The 22,404-nt window shown below is 41.8% G+C and overlaps 1 protein-coding gene across 2 annotated transcripts in view; it reads left to right on the top strand.

Moving 5' to 3' along the window:
* The first annotated feature begins 2,949 nt into the window (after positions 1-2,949).
* Cdhr18 (cadherin related family member 18) overlaps positions 2,950-22,404 on the top strand; it is a 90,444-nt gene continuing 70,989 nt past the window's right edge. The window contains exons 1-3 of one of the 2 annotated variants that reach the window (NM_001308479.1): positions 2,950-3,156; positions 12,543-12,739; positions 14,958-15,129. In NM_001308479.1, coding sequence (NP_001295408.1) covers positions 3,111-3,156; positions 12,543-12,739; positions 14,958-15,129 — 415 coding nt within the window. In that variant the 5' untranslated portion in view covers positions 2,950-3,110. The remainder of the gene's footprint in view (positions 3,157-12,542; positions 12,740-14,957; positions 15,130-22,404) is intronic. The other variant, XM_063274070.1, reaches the window with a different exon arrangement.

The raw sequence follows: 22,404 nt of genomic DNA on the forward strand, positions 1-22,404 counted from the left end.
CAGGAGTCACGTGACTCCTGGCCCACACTGTAGGGGCCTGTACTACACTGTGGTTGAGGTGCTTTGGTCACGTGGGTTGGAGCTCCGTTCAGGTACGGTTTTCCTCTTTCCTCTTGGTGAGGATCATAGGTATTAGAGTGAATAGATACACAAGTGAGCAATTCCTTTGTCAGGAGTTTACACATAATGGTTGTTATTACATCTTCATTTTGTTGGATTCAATCAAACGCATGGTGGGCCGTGATCAGTTTTATGTCAGGAAGAGACAGGTATTTTTATTCATGTGAATGTGTGTTCATGTTTGTACCTGTCTCTCTGTGTGCAAGCCTACTTGTGTGAAACAGGCTGAGACCTTTGTGAGTTTTGACGTCCAGTAGGTCACAGAACAATGCTAAAGCATGTAATCTGGGTACCAAAAAAAAAAAAAAAAAAAAAAAAAAAAAAAAAAAGAAAGAAAGAAAGAAAGAAAAAAAAGAAAAATGCCAAGGGAAAACGAAGCAGGGCACACGAGATAGCAGTTTTGAGGTCAGGCTAGATTTAAAGCCTAGTTTTGTACCTAATAAACTCTGGGACCTTAGGAAAGGGGAGAAAAAAACTCTGAGCCTCAATTTTCTTGTGTTTAAAATACGAATCAATGACACTTCCTACCAGGATGGAGTCTGCCTTTCAGGCCTCAGCAAATATTGGAAGGCCTAGTGGTTGCTAGATTCTGCTTTGATCACCAAGGAAGCTGCAGTGAATCCAATCCCCCCATCCTCCCCCCCCCCCACATACACACACACACACACACACACACACACACACACAAATACTGAATTATCTTAAAGTGCTATGGGACAGTCTGACACAAACACAATGAAAAAAATAATTTCAGCTAATTAAATGTAGGAAATGCTATGAAATATACAAAGGGGGGCAGTGATAAGAGACAGGATGAGGGGCAACGCCGGAGGGGGAGGGGAGGACCAGGAAAGCCTCTCACTCGTGTCTGAAAGCTGCACAGTGAGAGTCATTGTGTGAAGATCTTCATGTTTCAGGCCCATGAGATGAAAGACAGGGTGTGCATATGATAAGCTAATGAACTAGAAACCAGCTTAAGGCAGTTCTGGCTTGCTCTTCAGAGTGAGGAGAAAGGAACTTAGCAGAGCTTATAAGGAAGTGGTCCGTGTAAATTTTTTTCTAGGTAATGGCATACAGTCTGGATAGAAATCACTTGTAATTCCTGCCAGGATTTACGATTCTTGAGGAGGAACTCGAAGTCTGTGCTTTTACAAAGATGTTGCTTTAGGAATTGATGAAGGAAACTAAAAGGCCACCGTAGAAAACGTTATCGAGGGTCCAAGGCAATGCCTCTTAGAGAGGTGGCATTTGAGATGACAAACTACCCTAGGAATTGGAAGAGGAATTTAAAGAGCAAATTACCACACAAGCAAGAATTGGATGTGAAGCAAGAGGTGGATGTAAAGTAGGCAAACGTGGTGGCAAATACCAGTGTGTCAGGAATGGGGATGTAGAGGCAGGGGAGACCATTGTGCTTATGTCTTAAAAATTACTGCTCAGAAGATGCATTGCAAAGGGAAGACAGCGCCTGTGGAAAAGGCATCAGGGAAGAAACTGGTTCAAGCACCAGATTGTGACGGGGTGGTCAGAGTACAAAGAGAGAGACAGAGATGGACAGAGACAGAGAGACACACACATAGACAGACACACATAGACATAAACAGAGACAGAGAGGGGATTGGCTACAGAGCTGGGGTGTTACCATAGTCCAAGAAGAAGTATAAGAAAACACTTTTGAGGCTATAATGATGGTCAACTATTAATGAGTGAGGCTCAACCCCAAAACAAGAGTATGGCGGTTTCACTAAGGAATATTCAGCAGAACTAAAGACAATAGTACAAACGCGTGATTCCCCATAAACCTTTTTCTTTTCAGCAGTCCTCGCAGCACATGGCATGGAGCCATCCCTGTGTGAGCGCTTCCTGACCATTTGTAGATGTCCCTCTGAAAACCAATGACTCATCTATGACAGGTCAAAGCCTGGTTCAAACACAGCATTCCTGGCTCTCAGCAATAGCCTCCTGTTGAACACACACACAAGATTGCATAATCCTATTTCAGTCACCATAGCAACAGTTGACTCCTATAGAGATAGCAATCCACTGAATTCTCTAAATTAGAAATGGCAGACACGGATCCCTGCTGGAACCTGGAATGGATTTGCGAGAAGCAATGGGGTGTGATAGAGAGGGGTGGGAACTCTGGCAAACTGTAAAATATTGGGCCAATCAACTGTTACTGAACTAAACATTTTTGAGAAGCTTTGTGAGTATGGAAATGGGATCCACAGCTCATACTCAGCTCTGAGGTCAGCACTCTGCTGCCTTTTCCAGATATTCTTGTGTGAATTCTCCCAGCAGCCAGGTCTTTTGTCATTGGTAGTCTTAGAGCAGGTCCTTCTACTACTGAAGGTTTCAACTTGAATGTCATAACATGGGATGGCCCTTGGCCACTTTCAGGCTGGTTTTGCATTTCCTCTCTAATCTGCTCTGCTTAGCAACTTGAGATCCCTCTGTAAATCTGGCAGGCTGGCTCTTGATTTTAAGGTGAGGTGTAATAAACACATTAAGCAGGAGGTGACACTGGGAGTGGGGTCACTCTAAAGGAATCCTTTTGAATCTTAATGGACCGAGCCCAGTGAGCACATCTCCTGAAAAGCTTCCACTAAAGCAGGCCATCCCCTCCCTCCTCACTTCCAACACCTCCCCTCTACCCTTCACTGCCTCATCCCAAACACACTCCCACCCCAAATATCCAAGTCAATTTTCCACCGCCCACCAAACATCCCCTCCCAACCCATCCCCCCACTGTCCTCTGACTCCAGAGTCAGAGATTTTTTTTTACCTCCTGGTTTAAGTAAATTCAGTTGCTGGAGCTTTAGCCTCACAGGGCGAAGGTGTCATTTTACAGATTAAGGAAATGTGTACTTGGTGCCTAGAGACATGTCTCAATAAGGTGACTGCAGCAAGAATGTGAACATCTTAGAAATTAGCCAACTCAAGAGAGCTGGGACAGTGTCTCTGTGGCAGCTGGAGCACTTGAATCAACCATGCTTTCTTCCCGGTTCCTCCTCCTCCTATTGCTTGCTGCCTCAGGTTAGTGTTTCCGACTTTGTACTCTTAGCTACTGAAGCAATGGTTGGATTGTCAGCCTCTGGGCTCCTTTTCACTTGCCCTGGAGCACTCATTGGAGACGGTCTTTTGAACTCTAGCTCTTCTTGACTGAACCTCATTGGATAATCTACCTTCTTATCAAAATCTTTTCACATATATATTAATGGGCATCAGGGCAAGTTCTCTGGGAGGCAACTGGCCGTCTCTACTTGTATCTAAAATCTGGAACTTCAGGAGGCAAACTTCCACCCGTAGAAGGTTTACCTACAGTACTGCACAGTGAAAAAGATGTATGTGGCCCGTTTGTAATATCAAGAACTAGGGGAGATATCTGCAGAAGATAAAGTAACTGGTGCATGAGTGAAAAATAATAATAATAATATAAGGTAAAGGAAAGGACATGGTGGAGAAGAAAGTTCATTGTAAATATGTGGGAGAGCCTAGCCAGAGACACACACATCTGGGAGAGCCCAGAGTGATCATGACCCTGAACGTTGTGGGGAGAGGGGGAGGGGAAAAGAGAGAGAGGCCAAGTACAGAAGCCAGGAAGTCGAAGGTACAAAAGGAGGGACAAGTAACCAAAATGGATTATATAGGGAGGAGCCTCTTGGGGGAAGGGCAGCTCAAACCCTGGGCTGGAGAGTTTAGGGTAGAGGATGGGCTAGGCCAGCTTGTCCTGGTTTGAAACAACATCCCTATATCTATGCCACAGTGTCACAGCAACACACTCTGATACACAGGCAAAATGCACACTGTGGACTGTAAATGCTTTAGAAGTATGAATTCAAGAATATCTCTTTTAAATGTGTGTTTGATTCATAGCTAGGTGGGCTGGACATTCAAGGAAATTCAAATACTAAGAATGTACCAAGGATTATTTTGGAGATTACAGGTAGAAATGGTAGAGTTGGAGAGATGGGGAAGGATATATAGATGATTTAAGTTTTACTCTATTTTATATATTTCCTTATTGATTAAAGTAACAGATTCTACTTTGCATGAAGAAAAGCATGTAACATGTCTTACTGATGCTTTGTTCAAAGGATATTTTAAGTACTTTGGATCAAGTAACATCATCTTACCATCTTAAACAAAAATTCAACAGTGTAGTTACAGGCTCTCCTCCTTCTCCTTCTCCTTCTCCTCCTTCTCCTTCTCCTTCTCCTTCTTCTTTTCCTTCTCCTCCTTCTCCTTCTTCTCCTTCTCCTCCTTTTCCTTCTCCTCCTTCTCCTTCTTCTCCTTCTCCTCCTTTTCCTTCTCCTCCTTCTCCTTCTCCTTCTTCTCCTTCTCCTCCTTTTCCTTTTCCTTCTCCTTCCTTCTCCTTCTCCTCCTTTTCCTTCTCCTTCTCCTTCTCCTTCTCCTTCTCCTTCTTCTTCTAGACAAAGTCTCACTGTGTGGTCCTGGAAAGTCTGGAACTTACTGAAATCTCCCTGCCTCTGCTTCCTGTAGCACACAGGAAGGATTAAAGGAATGCCTCTCTGTTTTGAATTTTTGTGATGGGGTCTCATACTATAGCTTAAGTTGCCCTCCAACCCACAGTCCCTGGCCTCAGTCTCTTGGTCAGGACAATAAATTTGTGCTACTCTTCCCTACCCTAGAAGAACTTTCTTAAAATATATGGAATACTGTGACTGAATCCAGTGTTCTTGTGGTATATATATTATACATATATGTGTACACAAAACACATATATCTACACATATATTTTATAAAATATTTTCCACCTCAATTTTAGTATTTTAAAAATCCGTGTTTCTAAATTCACACAGTAGGCCCCACATCCCTACATGAGTTGATGAGTTGAGCAGTAGCCACCCTTGTTACCTAGGAGTCCACGTTCAGTTTATTATAGTCCTCACCAGTCCCTGATGTCTGACAAGGAACAGAGCTGCTTTGTTTTACTGTGAAACCAAGCTCTTTGTTTTTGAAACAAAATATACGTTTAAAAAGTTAAATTAATTAATTTTTCAGGGCAATGGGCAGCGAGGCATTATTAGGTGCAGAAATAAACACCTAGCTACGTGCCCCAACCAATAGAACTGGACCATAAAATCTGACCTAATTAAATGGCATGCACTTACAAGCTTTCAAATGCATTCAACGTCACATAAAATCTACATAACTAGCAAGGAAGACTCTATTTACTCTGTTTCTCATTAAGCTAAGTACTAACGGAGTACCTACTGTGGGGCAGACACTGTCCTTGGAACTGGGCATACAGCAGGGAACAAACACATGATTGTCTCTCATTCTCAAAGTTCGTGTGTTCGGTGGAAGTAGAGCAGAAAACGAACACTATGTGAAGTTGTAAGAGAAAATGCCCACGGTGAGGAAATACCGTCTTTACGAGATCAGAGACATAAAGGAGATGAGTGAGTGGTGATGTCCTGGAAAGATACATTTTGGGCTTCTGTGGTATGTATGAGGAATAGGGAGGCAAACGTGGCTGGAACAGACTGAGCAGACGAGCCGAGTCGGGGCAGCAAATATGAGGTCGGACAGATAAAGCAACCCTACCTGTGGGATTTAACATCCTCACTTCCTTATTTTTTGTGTATGCGCATGCTTGCCCACAGTGCGCATGCTTGCCCACAGTGCGCATGCGGAGGGCAGGGGCTAAGAGGGTGTCGGATCACAGCTTCTCTCTTGTCACAGGAGGCAGGGTTTCTTTGATGTTTACTGCCACATATGCCAGGCAGGTTGGACTGCTGCTGCCTTGGAGGATTTTTCTGTCTCCGCCTCTGTTTAGGAATGTCGAGGTTATGGACAGGACCTTAGGTACATTCTAGAGAACAGAACTCAAGTCTTCCTGTGTGGGCAGCAAGTGCTTGTCTCACTGAACTGTCTTTCTAGCCCTCCTAGAAAAGGCATGGAAGAGTCCTCTAGAGGCGGTTCATGTTTCTTGTCTGTCATCAAAACCATCAACCACTTATCCGTCTCAATGTTTGCATTTTTTTTTTCAGTGTCTTTTGCTTCCCCCTTACATATGACAAACTCTTAAGATGGGATGGGACAGGCAATCCAAGACTTCTTTCTTCTACTTAATCACAACTTCAGGGTTCACCGCGTCATAACAGTATAATATGTACTATGGAAGTTAGGACCTAGATATTCTTGCTAGGGCAAAAGGGTCATTCTGTCTGTCACAAGCGCCAGTGTTACTAAATCACCCCCGCCATCCTCCCTCACACTGACAGCATATACACACACCTCTGGAATGCATATTTTAATCATAGAGAAAAAGTTTTAAACTGGGCTATGAAATATACAGAGAGAAGTCCTTGGTCAAAACTCCAGGTTGGAATTTTCCAGAACGGAGCTTGACGCGTCTGAAAGCATTCTAAAGCATGTACTTGAAGGCAGAAGAGGTACAGGCTGGAGAATGATGACTCTTTGATGGCTGCAGAGAGCTCTGAACCATTAGAATCTGCGTTAGATCTTACAAGAGTCGCGAGAGGCCTCTTTGGAGCACAGGTGTGTTAACTCTCTAGCACGTCAATGCCAGAGGACACCATCAAGCGACAAGGTAGAGGTGCCGGCTGATGGAAGCTGTGTCCCTGTGCACTGAACTAACAAAATCTAAAATGGAGTTTGCACACATCTGCCTAACGCCTCTTCCCTGAGTGATCCGTCTTTCCAGTGAGCCTTAGTAACTTGGAGTGGGAATGGAGACAGATGGGAGATGGAATTTCTAGGTTCCCTAACATCTGTTTTACCTCAGCATCAAACACTGGATCAACTAAACTGGCGTGGCAAATCTGTTTACTTATAAGCTCTTATTTTTCAACGTGGGAGCAAAGTTGATTTCTCTTGTCTTCTAAGTGAGTGCTTTTAAATCTTATTTTAATTTATAAGGCACATCATCTGTAAGTAAGGAACTCTGACTTCTTTTCCTATTTGCATCCACTTAATCTCTTTCCCTTGTCTTAGGTCTGGCTCAGACTTCAATTACTATATTGAACAAGACTGGGAAACGTGGATGTCTCAGTAGGACTCCTGCTTTTAGGGAAATGCTTTGATGTTTTTTTCCACTTAGCACGGTGTTGACTTGTTGTGTATTGCTTTCATTATATTTAGATATGTCTCCTGTATTCCTAGAGTTTCCTGGGCTTTTATTATGGAGTTTTGATTTCGACAGAGGCCTTATCTGCTTCTAATGAGTTGATCATGTGATTTCTGTCTTTGAACTCATTTGTGTCACATGTATTGATTTGCATTCGTCGAAACACCCTGAATCTCTTCTGATGCTTCCTTGAATTTGGTTTGCAAGTATTATATTGAGATTTTTTTTTTTTTTATTTTGTCTCTTTGTTCATTGGAGTGTCGGCCTCTAATTGTTTTTTTGTTGTCGGGTCTTTATGTGGCTTTGGCATTATGATAACACTGATTTCACAAAAAGAATATGGAAGCAAATTTTCTGTTTTTATTTTATGGGTTATTTGAGTAGTGATGGTAGTTTTTTTTTCTTTGAGATTCTGGTAGAACTTGCATTGTATCAGTTGGGCCCTGGGGGATGGATATGAGTAGGTCACATACATCTAGAAAGTTACAATTTCTTTTACATTAATAAGTTTAGTAGAGTATAGATTTAAAAAGTATATCCTTTGTTTTCTGAATTCTTCCCAGTAGATGTTCAAATGTTTCCCTTTTCTAGTTTTATTTTTTTTTAAGATTTATTTATTTTATGTATATGAGTACACTGTTGCTATCTTCAGACACACCAGAAGAGGGTATTGGATTCTATTATAGATGGTTGTGAGCCACCATGTGGTTGCTGGGAATTGAACTCAGGACCTCTGGAAGAGCAGTCAGTTTTCTTAACCACTGAGCCATCTCTCCAGCCCCTAGTTTTATTAATTTGAGTCTTCTCCTTTCTTTCTTTCTTTTTTTTTTTTTGGTTAAATTTGACTAAAGTTTTGTTAATCTTGTTAATATTTCTAAAGAACAAATTTAATTTTTCAGCTCTGTCTTAGTCAGGGTTTCTATTCCTGCACAAACATCAGGACCAAGAAGCAAGTTGGGGAGGAAAGGGTTTATTTGGCTTACACTTCCACATTGCTGTTCATCACCAAAGGAAGTCAGGACTGGAACTCAAGAAGGTCAGGAAGCAGGAACTGATGCAGAGGACATGGAGGGATGTTTCTTACTGGCTTGCTACCCCTGGCTTGCTCAGCTTGCTCTCTTATAGAACCCAAGACCACCAGCCCAGGGACAACACTACTTGCAATGGGCTGGGTCCTCCCACCTTGACCACTAGTTGAGAAAATGCCTTACAGCTGGGTCTCATGAAGGCAGTTCCACAACTGAGGCTCGTTTTCTGTGATAACTCCAGCCTGTGTCAAGTCGACACACAAAACTAGCCAGCACAACCTCTATTTCATTAATTTCAACACCTATTTTGATTATCTCTTCAGTATACAATTTTTGGGTTTTTAAAAAAATGCCTTCAGGTGCATCATTAAGTAATCAATTTGTTATCTGTCTAATTTTTTTATGTAGGCACATGATTCAATAAACTTTCCTCTTAGGATGCCTTCCTTGTTTCATTGACTCATATCACAGATTTTTGTATGTTTCATTCCATTCCAGTGATTTTTAAAATTTCCTTCTTTTTTCTTCTCTGATTTAGTAATTATTCAGTAGTGTGTTATTTCGTCCGTGCACTTTCTATTTTTGTTGACATAGCTTTGTTCACTGTGGTCGTATAGAATACTGAATGTTATCTCAGTTTTTCTCTTTTTCTTGAGATTGGCTTTGTGGCTAATTTTGGAGAAGGTTTCATGGGATGCTGAGGAGAATGTATGTTCTTTAATGTCTGAGTGGAATGTTTTATAGATGTCTATTAGGTCCATTTAATTTGTAATATCATAGGTACCTCTGGGTTTGGGAAAGTTTCTTCTATGATTGTATTGAGAATATCCTCTATGTCTTTGCTATGGTATTGTTCTCCTTTCTCATAACTCAAAATTTAGGTCTTTTCATGATGTTCCCAAGCTCTTCCTTGGGTGTTCATATGTTTATTTAGAAATTCTCATTGATTTTTTACTGAGTGATATAATCCTCCTACCTTTTCTTGTAGCCCATTTTCTGTTTCTGACATGAGCTGTTCTGTTGGGGAGTCTTTCCACTTAGTTTTTAATTTGTCTGACTGAGTTTTTCATTTCCAGCATCATTTCTGTTTGGCCTTTCTTCAGCAATTCCCTTTTTTTAATTTAATTTTCATATCTTGGGTTGATACCCTTATTTAATTTGACTCTTTGTTGGGAGTTGTTCAGATGATGCTATGTAGTCAAATGCTAAATGCTGTACCCTAAGAACAAATTTCTACAAACATCAGCCTCTGTTGTGCAAAACTTACTCCCCAATTTAAAACCATTGGTTAAATAAAAATGGCTACAGCAAATTACTGGGGAGAATGGAGAGATAGAGTTTTGAGCTACCCAATTGGAGGGGGATCACAGGCAGGGACAGTTGGAGAAGGAAAAAAGGAGAGAGAAGGAGCATAGAGAAGGAGAAGATGGAGAGAACAGGAGGTCTTCATTAGTCATGACGGAGCAGCAGCACGGTTCAGAGACAAATGCCTCCCCAGAACACCAAACTGCTCGAGCAGAAATAACCAGGAAGATTGAAGCAGCAGGTATTCGGCGAGCACAACTGGGGAAGTAGCCGGTCTAGTGTTAGAGAATTGGATTAGAGGTAATCCCCCAGTGACTGCACAGAGCCTAATAACTAAATCATAGTTCAAGTCTCATTCATCTGAAGCCAGACAGGGATGGACATAGTTCTTTTACTTTTTTGGGATGTCCTCCGAATTATTTGCTCACAGTTATGATTATTCTTCGTAAGATCCCTCAGGTCATTTTGAATCAGATTTATTACTGTGAGATTAGGAACTTTTGTGGGTGACATACTGTCATGGTTTTCATTTACTTTTGTTCCTGTGGTAGGACGTGCGCATCTGAAATAGTGTGTTAGTTGTGTGTTTCTTTTGCTCAAATCATCTTTCTTATTTCTGGGGAGACGTGTACAATGTTCAGGACTTCTTCCGAGGGTTTGGGACCTTGTTTTCTGATGTGGAACTTGTGCTGAGGATTCCAGGTTCTCCTCTGCCTGACCAGCATTCAAAGGGCAGCACATTCCTTGCTGGTCTTCTCCTCTGCTGCTGTTGTCTTCTTCTTCTTCTTCTTCTTCTTCTTCTTCTTCTTCTTCTTCTTCTTCTTCTTCTTCTTCTTCTTCTTCTTCTTCTCCTTCTCCTTCTCCTTCTCCTTCTCCTTCTCCTTCTCCTTCTCCTTCTCCTTCTCCTTCTCCTTCTCCTTCTCCTTCTCCTTCTCCTTCTCCTTCTTCTCCTTCTTCCTCTTCTCCTTCTCCTCTCCTCCTCCTCCTCTTCTTCTTCCTGAATTTCTTTTTTTTCTTTTCTTTTCCCCCCATTTTTATTAGATTTGGGTATTTCTTATTTACATTTCAAATATTATTCCCTTTCCCGGTTTCCTGTCCATCAGCCCCCTAACCCCTCCCCCTCCCCTTCTATATGGATGTTCCCCTTCCCATCCACCCCCATTACCCCCCCCCATATTCCCCTAAACTGGGGGGTCCAACCTTGGCAGGACCAAGGGCTTCCCCTTCCACTGGTGCCCCAACAAGGCTATTCACTGCTACATATGCAGTTGGAGCCCAGGTTAGTCCATGTATAGTCTTTGGGTAGTGGTTTAGTCCCTGGAAGCTCTGGTTGGTTGGCATTGTTGTTCATATGGGGTCTCAAGCCACTGCAGCTCTTTCAGTCCTTTCTCTAATTCCTCCAATGGGCGTCTCATTCTCAGTTCAGTGGTTTGCTCCTAGCATTTGCCTCTGTATTTGACATGTTCTGGCTGTGTCTCTCAGGAGAGATCTATGTACGGCTCCTGTCGGTCTGCACTTCTTTGCTTCATCCATCTTGTCTAGTTTGGTGGCTGTATACGTATGGGCCACATGTGGGGCAGGCTCTGAATGGCCCTTCCTTCAGTCTCTGCTCTAGCTGCTCTGTGTGGAGTGAGCTCTGTTCAAAGCAAATGGTGGGGACAGTAGACATAGGGAAGTTGGGTGTGTAGTCAGGAGGATTGTGGGAAGAATATGGCTCTTCAGGTATCCAGGCTTCTTATGAAGTGATTACAGGGTGGACTGTGTTACTTGTATGAGGTGCATGGCTCTGAGTGGTCTTCCAGTGGTAGGGGCTGGTAGTGTATGCTGGATGGAGCTAGCTGTATGAGGTACACATGGGTGGGCAGGTGGGTAGTGCCACATATGAAGTGTGGCTCCATGAGGTCCTCAAGGGTGGGCATGAAATGGTAATGTTAAGAGTGAAGAAGCAAAGGGTTTTGTTCTCATGGTGCCAACTTAATTTTGTCATTTTCCAAAGAGTTCTGAGATTCTAGCCAGACTCTGCCTTGGTTAAAGACAAGAGTCAGTTGAAATTAAGGGAAGAAAGCAAGGAAAGAAGGAAAAGGAGGAACAAGGGAGGGCAGTTCCGTGAGCTGTGTAATGACTCTTTGCTCTGAATGCATTGTGACTTTGAGTGTTCATTTCTCGATACTGCAGGGTAGACGATATTCATAGAAAACAACGACACTTGAAAAGCCACTTCTATCAGCCTTTCACAGTGTCTAACAAAATATGTAGTGAGTCATAAGATGAAATCTACAACTGCTGTGAGAGTGACTGGGAAGTATATATTGAGAATGATGGCCAATGATCTACACAGCTTCCCTCTTAAGTAATGGTAATCGGATGTCCAAGTAGTTCAAAGACATTTCTCACAGAATGACATCAGTTGCTTTAGAAAAAATAGATAGCTTGCCTACATGTTCATATGGCTAATAAGAGGGAAGACTGGGGCCTGAGTCAAAGTATGTGTGAGATTTAAAAGTGCCCCTTTGATAAGTTCCCCTCCATTACCTTCCCAGCCACTGCTATCACCTTGTAGATAGGTCCATTTCCCAAATTTGAACTTCTGAGGATCTTTGATTTTCCCAAATTTTTATTTTGATTTATAAGTTAGTTTCAGTCATTTAATGCCATTGGATGTGAATAGGCAAATTTGGGGTTAAAATTCTAGCTCTGACATTGCTGGCTGTGTCACATAAGGTCTTTTCTGTAGCTTTAACTTTCTTCAGTGCAAAACAGAACTGAGAGTAGTTATTGCAAGCGCCCCTGTAACAAAAGGTCTCAGACCACCAGCAATGCTAGGCACCTAACTCAACTTATTATTTGGGAATTCCAAGGAAAAAAGTACTAAGTGGGTACTGCACTTTTCCTCTGGGGCTTCGCACATGAAAGAAGTTGGGAAGCCTTGTAGAGATCTACATAATAAAGTCTAGTTTTGTGTTTTCTCTAAGGTGTTCATGCTGCTCCAAGTTTTGTTGTGGAGAATGCTGGCCCTCTCCTGGAAAACGCCTCTGATCACACACGGGTTGCCACGGTCACCATATCTCTCTCACCTCACACTTCTTTGCTTGGAGATCCTGTGATCCTTAATGCCAGCCCCACAGTGCATCCTTTTGTGCTGTCCCATAGATCCTCACACCTCTGGGATGTAAGTACGGAGGTAGAAAGTATTAGCATACCTCAAGAGATCTAAATGAGACTCTCTTCTGTCTTACATTTTATTGCTTGTTTAGTTTGGTGTGTGTGTGTGTGTGTGTGTGTGTGTGTGTGTGTGTGTGTGTGTGTTGTTTGTGTGTGTTGTTTGTTTTATATAGTTTAGGCTGGCCTTGAACTCCTGATCTCTTTTCTTGGCCTTCTAAGTATAAGGATTATGGGTTTGTACTAACATGCCCAGCCCTCTTGCATGCTTTTAATTAATTTAACATTTCATTCTTTGGGACTTTATAATGTGTCAGACATTCTCAAATTCTTTGAGAATAACAAAGATTACCTGTTTTATAGGTACTTATTGAGTGAGGGTCTTGTCAGATGCAAGGTACCTTATTCTTAATAAATAAATAAAATAAAGTTGTAAATATGACATGGGCAAGGAAATACAAGCTCTCAGATAGGTGGGAGTTCAAACAAAGGCATATGGTCTACTCAGAGTTCCCTGAAGTAGCTCTATGTGAAAAGCAATTTGCAGATTGGGCAGGAATTGAATAAAAGAAACCATTCCAGGTCAGGCGCAAAGGCTCTGTAGAAAGAAGGATCCTGATATGGAGAAAGGACGAGACCTAAAAGAGGGAGTGCGGTGAGAAATCTCACTTCAAAGGAGATAAAGGACAGAGCTTGTGGAGGTGGGGAGATACATTGGGAAGTGCTACCTATTATCTAGATCTCATAAAGCTAATTCTCCCACTGGGAGAAGGTCACACAGGCATAGTGCTCATCCTAAGAGATCTCGGTTCCCTATGATCAGAATTACTCAAATATACTGCAAGGCTATTGCATGCCTGGCATTCACCTGGTCTTTCTGCATTGGGCCCCCTGGGACCTAAAGGAGGATCCAATTCAGTGCACTAACAGCATCAGGGCAGCATAGTTGAACTGACCTAGACTGGTTTGGCTTCAGGCTGTGGTTATCTCTTGTACCCCTCAAACCCCAAGGCTCTAAAAGCAGTGACTAGCAGAAGCATATTTAGCCAGGACAAAAGGAAAGCCAGAGGATAAGTTTGAGCCCACGTGTACATTTACTCACGTCTCCTCATAGGATATTGGCTGAAGAAAGTCACGTGCCCAAGCCATAGGAACTGCAAAGTCACATGGCAAGCGTCAGAAACATGCGAGCAATGATAGAATATGGCAGAAAAGAGACATGATCTGCTAATGCTTTAAATGGGATCACTAGTAACTTCTGTGGGCACATATTCTAGAGGGACAAGTTATTCAAAAGGACCTAGGATATTTGTACCAAATCATGGGATAACCAGCTTTTCAAATTTGCTTCCAGTGTGAATTTGGTGTACAATACTGTCTTATACTTGTGCTCTGTTCAGCTTCTACTATAAGCCCAGTTAACAAAATTCTTCCACGACTCTGTAGTCTTGCTCCTGCTCTTATGATCATGTGACAAACTTATGAGCCTGCTTTTCCTCTGTGTGCCCCCTGCCTATGAGCACTATGGACCTAGGTAATTGCTTGCTTTTCTGTGTTTCTGTTCTGTTTCCCGTAAAATGAGATGAACAGTAACCATATTTCCTCACTTAGGCTGACAAAGTGATTTTGTAAGATAATGCATGTGAAGTTCCATTTTGCTGTGTAGGCCATAATAAATAGTTGATACCTAGTATTTGTTCTATAGTAAATATATTTATAGTGCAATACTTAGCTAGGTTACAAATATTAAAGACACAATGAATAAGGTCACATTATTAAAATGATATCCTTACTGGATGTGGAAGTACATACCTTTAATCCCAGGACTAAGAGCCAAGGATGTAGAATCATGAGTTTGAGCAATTGAAGTACATGTCTCAAAACAAAAACAAGTTGCCAGTGTGGTGGCTCCCAGTTTTAACCCTAGAACTTGAGAGGTTGGGACAGAAGGATTGCTATGAGTTTGAATCTGTCTTGCTTTACAAATTGAGCAATAGGTCTACCTGGGTTATAGTATGAGACCACGTCTCATACTAACTAACCAACTAATAAACTAAAACCAAAAAGACCAAACCCAAACCAAATAAATAAATAATCAAACAAGTAAAAAGTAGTATTGATTAGTTCTGAATAGCATTAAAAGCAGTTTGATTATGAGATGACATCATAGCATAAAAACATACCTGCAAGTGACTTTTACTATCATTGTGCCCTTTTTCACATTTTAGTTACTTCTCACTGGAGCACCCAAGCTGGACTTTGAGGTGGTAGCACTCTATTCCTTGACAATATATGCCAAAGACAACCAAGGGGCAACAGCAGCCCAGACCATTCTTGTCCAGATCGAAGATGTGAACGAGCCTCCTGATTTCATTGGGCCACTTGCCCAGAAAAATCAAGGTACCAAGGGTCTGTTTGGGGGCAAAGGAAGCCCTGAGGACACAGATGTAGGTCCTGTGCTCTATGTCTTATGTGCTTCATGGTGCTCTGGCTATAAGGGCTAAAGGAGAATGATAATTAACAACACTTCGGCTGGTGTGATGGTTCAGCAAATGAATGGGTTTGTAATGTAAGCCCAATGACCAGAGTGTGACCCCTGGAACCCACAGTACAAATAGAGAACTGACTCCTGAAGGTTGTCGCCTGAACACCATACCTGTTATGACATATGCATGCCTCCCACCCCCACACACACTAGCTGGGCACTGACTACGTCTACGTATCACCCTAAAATCTTTAAGTGGATTGCTTGTTTAACATTCATAGCACTGGAGGGGAGTTCTTTTATTCCCTTAGTCCCACTGCACAGAAAACAGACTGAAGTAATTTTCTCAGTATTGAAAATAATCCATGTAACTCTTTTATCACAGTGTACTAAAATCAATCTCTTAAATGTGTTTAGTTGTTAAACCAGAAGTTTCCGGAGACCTGTGGTGAATTCTTTTTTGTTCTTTCTCCCACCTTGTAGGTGGCTCTTTGCCTCTCTCTTGACTCTATTTATCATTCTATGAAGTCAAATACTTAATTTTTTTTTGGTGAGGGGAACATTCATTTTAATAAAAGCAAGGAAATAATTCATCTGGTAATTGAAAAAAATATCTATAACAATTATTTTTTTATTAACTTGAGTATTTCTTATATACATTTCGAGTGTTATTCCCTTTCCCGTTTTCCGGGCAAACATCCCCCCTCCTTTGTTATGGGTGTTCCCCTCCCCATCCTCCCCCCATTGCCACCCTCCCCCCAACAGTCTAGTTCACTGGGGGTTCAGTCTTAGCAGGACCCAGGGCTTCCTCTTCCACTGGTGCTCTTACTAGGATATTCATTGCTACCTATGAGGTCAGAGTCCAGGGTCAGTCCATGTATAGTCTTTAGGTAGTGGCTTAGTCCCTGGAAGCTCTGGTTGCTTGGCATTGTTGTACATATGGGGTCTCGAGCCCCTTCAAGCTCTTCCAGTCCTTTCTCTGATTCCTTCAACGGGGGTCCTATTCTCAGTTCAGTGGTTTGCTGCTGGCATTCGCCTCTGTATTTGCTGTATTCTGGCTGTGTCTCTCAGGAGCGATCTACATCCGGCTCCTGTCGGTCTGCACTTCTTTGCTTCATCCATCTTGTCTAATTGGATGGCTGTATATGTATGGGCCACATGTGGGGCAGGCTCTGAATGGGTGTTCCTTCAGTCTCTGTTTTAATCTTTGCCTCTATTCCCTGCCAAGGGTATTCTTGTTCCCCTTTTAAAGAAGGAGTGAAGCATTCACATTTTGATCATCCGTCTTGAGTTTCATTTGTTCTAGGCATCTAGGGTAATTCAAGCATTTGGGCTAATAGCCACTTATCAATGAGTGCATACCATGTATGTCTTTCTGTGATTGGGTTAGCTCACTCAGGATGATATTTTCCAGTTCCAAACATTTGCCTACGAATTTCATAAAGTCATTGTTTTTGATAGCTGAGTAATATTCCATTGTGCAGATGTACCACATTTTCTGTATCCATTCCTCTGTTGAAGGGCATCTGGGTTCTTTCCATTTTCTGGCTATTATAAATAAGGCTGCGATGAACATAGTGGAGCACGTGTCTCTTTTATATGTTGAGGCATCTTTTGGGTATATGCCCAAGAGAGGTATAGCTGGATCCTCAGGCAGTTCAATGTCCAATTTTCTGAGGAACCTCCAGACTGATTTCCAGAATGGTTTTACCAGTCTGCAATCCCACCAACAATGGAGGAGTTTTCCTCTTTCTCCACATCCTCGCCAGCATCTGCTGTCACCTGAGTTTTTGATCTTAGCCATTCTCACTGGTGTGAGGTGAAATCTCAGGGTTGTTTTGATTTGCATTTCCCTTATGACTAAAGATGTTGAACATTTCTTTAGGTGTTTCTCAGCCATTCGGCATTCCTCAGCTGTGAATTCTTTGTTTAGCTCTGAACCCCATTTTTTAATAGGGTTATTTGTTTCCCTGCGGTCTAACTTCTTGAGTTCTTTGTATATTTTGGATATAAGGCCTCTATCTGTTGTAGGATTGGTAAAGATCTTTTCCCAATCTGTTGGTTGCCGTTTTGTCCTAACCACAGTGTCCTTTGCCTTACAGAAGCTTTGCAGTTTTATGAGATCCCATTTGTCGATTCTTGATCTTAGAGCATAAGCCATTGGTGTTTTGTTCAGGAAATTTTTTCCAGTGCTTATGTGTTCCAGATGCTTCCCTAGTTTTTCTTCTATTAGTTTGAGTGTGTCTGGTTTGATGTGGAGGTCCTTGATCCACTTGGACTTAAGCTTTGTACAGGGTGATAAGCATGGATCGATCTGCATTCTTCTACATGTTGCCCTCCAGTTGAACCAGCACCATTTGCTGAAAATGCTATCTTTTTTCCATTGGATGGTTTTGGCTCCTTTGTCAAAAATCAAGTGACCATAGGTGTGTGGGTTCATTTCTGGGTCTTCAATTCTATTCCATTGGTCTATCTGTCTGTCTCTGTACCAATACCATGCAGTTTTTATCACTATTGCTCTGTAATACTGCTTGAGTTCAGGGATAGTGATTCCCCCTGAAGTCCTTTTATTGTTGAGGATAGTTTTAGCTATCCTGGGTTTTTTGTTATTCCAGATGAATTTGCAAAATGTTCTGTCTAACTCTTTGAAGAATTGGATTGGTATTTTGATGGGGATTGCATTGAATCTGTAGATTGCTTTTGGTAAAATGGCCATTTTTACTATATTAATCCTGCCAATCCATGAGCATGGGAGATCTTTCCATCTTCTGAGGTCTTCTTCAATTTCTTTCTTCAGTGTCTTGAAGTTCTTATTGTACAAATCTTTTACTTGCTTGGTTAAAGTCACACCGAGGTACTTTATATTATTTGGGTCTATTATGAAGGGTGTCATTTCCCTAATTTCTTTCTCGGCTAGTTTCTCTTTTGTGTAGAGGAAGGCTACTGATTTATTTGAGTTAATTTTATTCCCAGCCACTTTGCTGAAGTTGTTTATCAGCTTTAGTAGTTCTCTGGTGGAACTTTTGGGATCACTTAAATATACTATCATATCATCTGCAAATAGTGATATTTTCACTTCTTCTTTTCCGATCTGTATCCTCTTGACCTCCTTTTGTTGTCTGATTGGTCTGGCTAGAACTTCAAGAACTATATTGAATAAGTAGGGAGAGAGTGGGCAGCCTTGTTTAGTCCCTGATTTTAGTGGGATTGCTTCAAGTTTCTCTCCATTTAGTTTAATGTTAGCAACTGGTTTGCTGTATATGGCTTTTACTATGTTTAGGTATGGGCCTTGAATTCCTATTCTTTCAGGACTTTTATCATGAAGGGGTGTTGAATTTTGTCAAATGCTTTCTCAGCATCTAATGAAATGATCATGTGGTTTTGTTCTTTCAGTTTGTTTATATAATGGATCACGTTGATGGTTTTCCGTATATTAAACCATCCCTGCATGCCTGGGATGAAGCCTACTTGATCATGGTGGATGATTGTTTTGATGTGCTCTTGGATTCTGTTTGCCAGAATTTTATTGAGTATTTTTGCGTCGATATTCATAAGGGAAATTGGTCTGAAGTTCTCTTTCTTTGTTGGGTCTTTGTGTGGTTTAGGTATAAGAGTAATTGTGTCTTCATAGAAGGAATTCAGTAGTGCTCCATCTGTTTCAATTTTGTGGAATAGTTTGGATAATATTGGTATGAGGTCTTCTATGAAGGTCTGATAGAATTCTGCACTAAACCCGTCTAGACCTGGGCTCTTTTTGGTTGGGAGACCTTTAATGACTGCTTCTATTTCCTTAGGAGTTATGGGGTTGTTTAACTGGTTTATCTGTTCCTGATTTAACTTCGGTATCTGGTATCTGTCTAGGAAATTGTCCATTTCCTGCAGATTTTCAAGTTTTGTTGAATATAGGCTTTTATAGTAAGATCTGATGATTTTTTGAATTTCCTCTGAATCTGTAGTTATGTCTCCCTTTTCATTTCTGATTTTCTTAATTTGGACACACTCTCTGTGTCCTCTCGTTAGTCTGGCTAAGGGTTTATCTATCTTGTTGATTTTCTCAAAGAACCAACTTTTGGTTCTGTTGATTCTTTCTATGGTCCTTTTTGTTTCTACTTGGTTGATTTCAGCTCTGAGTTTGATTATTTCCTGCCTTCTACTCCTCCTGGGTGTATTTGCTTCTTTTTGTTCTAGAGCTTTTAGGTGTGCTGTCAAGCTGCTGACATATGCTCTTTCCTGTTTCTTTCTGCAGGCACTCAGCGCTATGAGTTTTCCTCTTAGCACAGCTTTCATTGTGTCCCATAAGTTTGGGTATGTTGTACCTTCATTTTCATTAAATTCTAAAAAGTTTTTAATTTCTTTCTTTATTTCTTCCTTGACCAGGTTATCATTGAGTAGAGCATTGTTCAATTTCCACGTATATGTGGGCATTCTTCCCTTATTGTTATTGAAGACCAGTTTTAGACCGTGGTGGTCTGATAGCACGCATGGGATTATTTCTATCTTTCTGTACCTGTTAAGGCTCGTTTTTTGACCAATTATATGGTCAATTTTGGAGAAAGTACCATGAGGAGCTGAGAAGAAGGTATATCCTTTTGCTTTAGGATAGAATGTTCTATAAATATCTGTTAAGTCCATTTGGCTCATGACTTCTCTTAGTCTGTCTACATCTCTGTTTAATTTCTGTTTCCATGATCTGTCCATTGATGAGAGTGGGGTGTTGAAATCTCCTACTATTATTGTGTGAGGTGCAATGTGTGCTTTGAGCTTTAGTAAGGTTTCTTTTATGTATGTAGGTGCCCTTTTATTGGGGGCATAGATATTTAGGATTGAGAGTTCATCTTTTTGGGTTTTTCCTTTGATGAATATGAAGTGTCCTTCCTTCTCTTTTTTGATGACTTTTAGTTGAAAATTGATTTTATTTGACATTAGAATGGCTACTCCAGATTGCTTCTTCTGACCATTTGGTTGGAAAGTTGTTTTCCAGCCTTTCACTCTGAGGTAGTGTCTGTCTTTGTCTCTGAGGTGTGTTTCCTGTAGGCAGCAGAATGCAGGGTCCTCGTTGCGTATCCAGTTTGTTAATCTATGTCTTTTTATTGGGGAGTTGAGGCCATTGATGTTGAGAGATATTAAGGAATAGTGATTATTGCTTCCTGTTATATTCATATTTGGATGTGAGGTTATGTTTGTGTGCTTTTCTTCTCATTGTTTTGTTGCCAAGACGATTAGTTTCTTGCTTCTTCCAGGGTATAGCTTGCCTCCTTATGTTGGACTTTACCATTTATTATCCTTTGTAGTGGTGGATTTGTAGAAAGATATTGTGTAAATTTGGTTTTGTCATGGAATATCTTGTTTTCTCCATCTATGTTAATTGAGAGTTTTGCAGGATACAGTAACCTGGGCTGGCATTTGTGTTCTCTTAGGGTCTGTATGACATCAGTCCAGGATCTTCTGGACTTCATAGTTTCTGGCGAAAAGTCTGGTGTGATTCTGATAGGTCTGCCTTTATATGTTACTTGACCTTTTTCCCTTACTGCTTTTAATATTCTTTCTTTATTTTGTGCGTTTGGTGTTTTGACTATTATGTGACGGGAGGTGTTTCTTTTCTGGTCCAATCTATTTGGAGTTCTGGAGGCTTCTTTTATGCCTATGGGTATCTCTTTTTTTAGGTCACGGAAGTTTTCTTCTATGATTTTGTTGAAGATATTTACTGGTCCTTTGAGCCGGGAGTCTTCACTCTCTTCTATACCAATTATCCTTAGGTTTGATCTTCTCATTGAGTCCTGGATTTCCTGTATGTTTTGGACCAGTAGCTTTTTCCGCTTTACATTATCTTTGACAGTTGAGTCAATGATTTCTATGGAATCTTCTGCTCCTGAGATTCTCTCTTCCATCTCTTGTATTCTGTTGGTGAAGCTTGTATCTACAGCTCCTTGTCTCTTCTTTTGGTTTTCTATATCCAGGGTTGTTTCCATGTGTTCTTTCTTGATTGCTTCTATTTCCATTTTTAATTCCTTCAGCTGTTTGATTATGATTTCCTGGAATTCTTTCAGGGATTTTTGTGACTCCTCTGTATGGGCTTCTACTTGTTTATTTATGATTTCCTGGAATTCTTTCAGGGATTTTTGCGATTCCTCTCTGTAGGCTTCTACTTGTTCTCTAAGGGAGTTCTTCACGTCTTTCTTGAAGTCCTCCAGCATCATGATCAAATATGATTTTGAAACTAGATCTTGCTTTTCTGGTGTGTTTGGATATTCCATGTTTGTTTTGATGGGAGAATTGGGCTCCGATGGTACCATGTAGTCTTGGTTTCTGTTGCTTGGGTTCCTGCACTTGCCTCTCGCCATCAGATTATCTCTAGTGTTGCTTTGTTCTGCTATTTCTGACAGTGGCTAGATTGTCCTATAAGCCTGTGTGTCAGGAGTGCTGTAGACCTGTTTTCCTGTTTTCTTTTAGCCTGTTATGGGGGCAGAGTGTTCTGCTTTCAGGCGTGTAGTTTTTCCTCTCTACAGGTCTTCAGCTGTTCCTGTGGGCCTGTGTCTTGAGTTCACCAGGCAGGTCACTTGCAGCAGAAAAGTTGGTCTTTCCTGTGGTCCCAAGGCTCACGTTTGCTCACGGGGTGCTGCCCACGAGCTCTCTGCGGTGGCAGCAACCAGGAAGATCTGCGCCGCTGTTTCCGGGAGCTTCAGTGCATCAGGGTTCCAGATGGCGTTTGGTGTTTTCCTCTGGAATCAGTAATGTGTGCAGCGTGCAGTCTCTTCTGGTTTCCCAGGCATGTCTGCCTCTCTGAAGGTTTAGCTTTCCCTCCCACGGGATTTGGGTGCAGAGAACTGTTTACCCGGTCTGTTCCTTCAGGTTCTGGCGGTGTCTCAGGCGCTGGGGTCCTGCCGCTCCTGGGCCCTCCCCCACAGGAACCCAGAGGCCTTATACAGTTTCCTCTTGGGCCAGGGATGTGAGCAGGGGTGGGCAGTGTTGGTGGTCTCTTCCGCTCTGCAGCCTCAGGAGTGCCCACCTGACCAGGCGGTGAGGTCTCTCTCCCACGGGGTCTGGGAGCAGAGAGCTGCTGCGGGCCGGGGTCTGCGGGTGTGGGCCTCCCGGTAAACACAGGAAGTGCCCGGTCCTAGAGGAATTCTGCCTCTGTGTGTCCCGAGTTCACCAGGCAGGTAACTTTATAACAATTATTTTAAAGTTACAGA

Source organism: Rattus norvegicus, chromosome 15 (assembly GCF_036323735.1).
Source record: "Rattus norvegicus strain BN/NHsdMcwi chromosome 15, GRCr8, whole genome shotgun sequence".
NCBI lineage: Eukaryota > Metazoa > Chordata > Mammalia > Rodentia > Muridae > Rattus > Rattus norvegicus.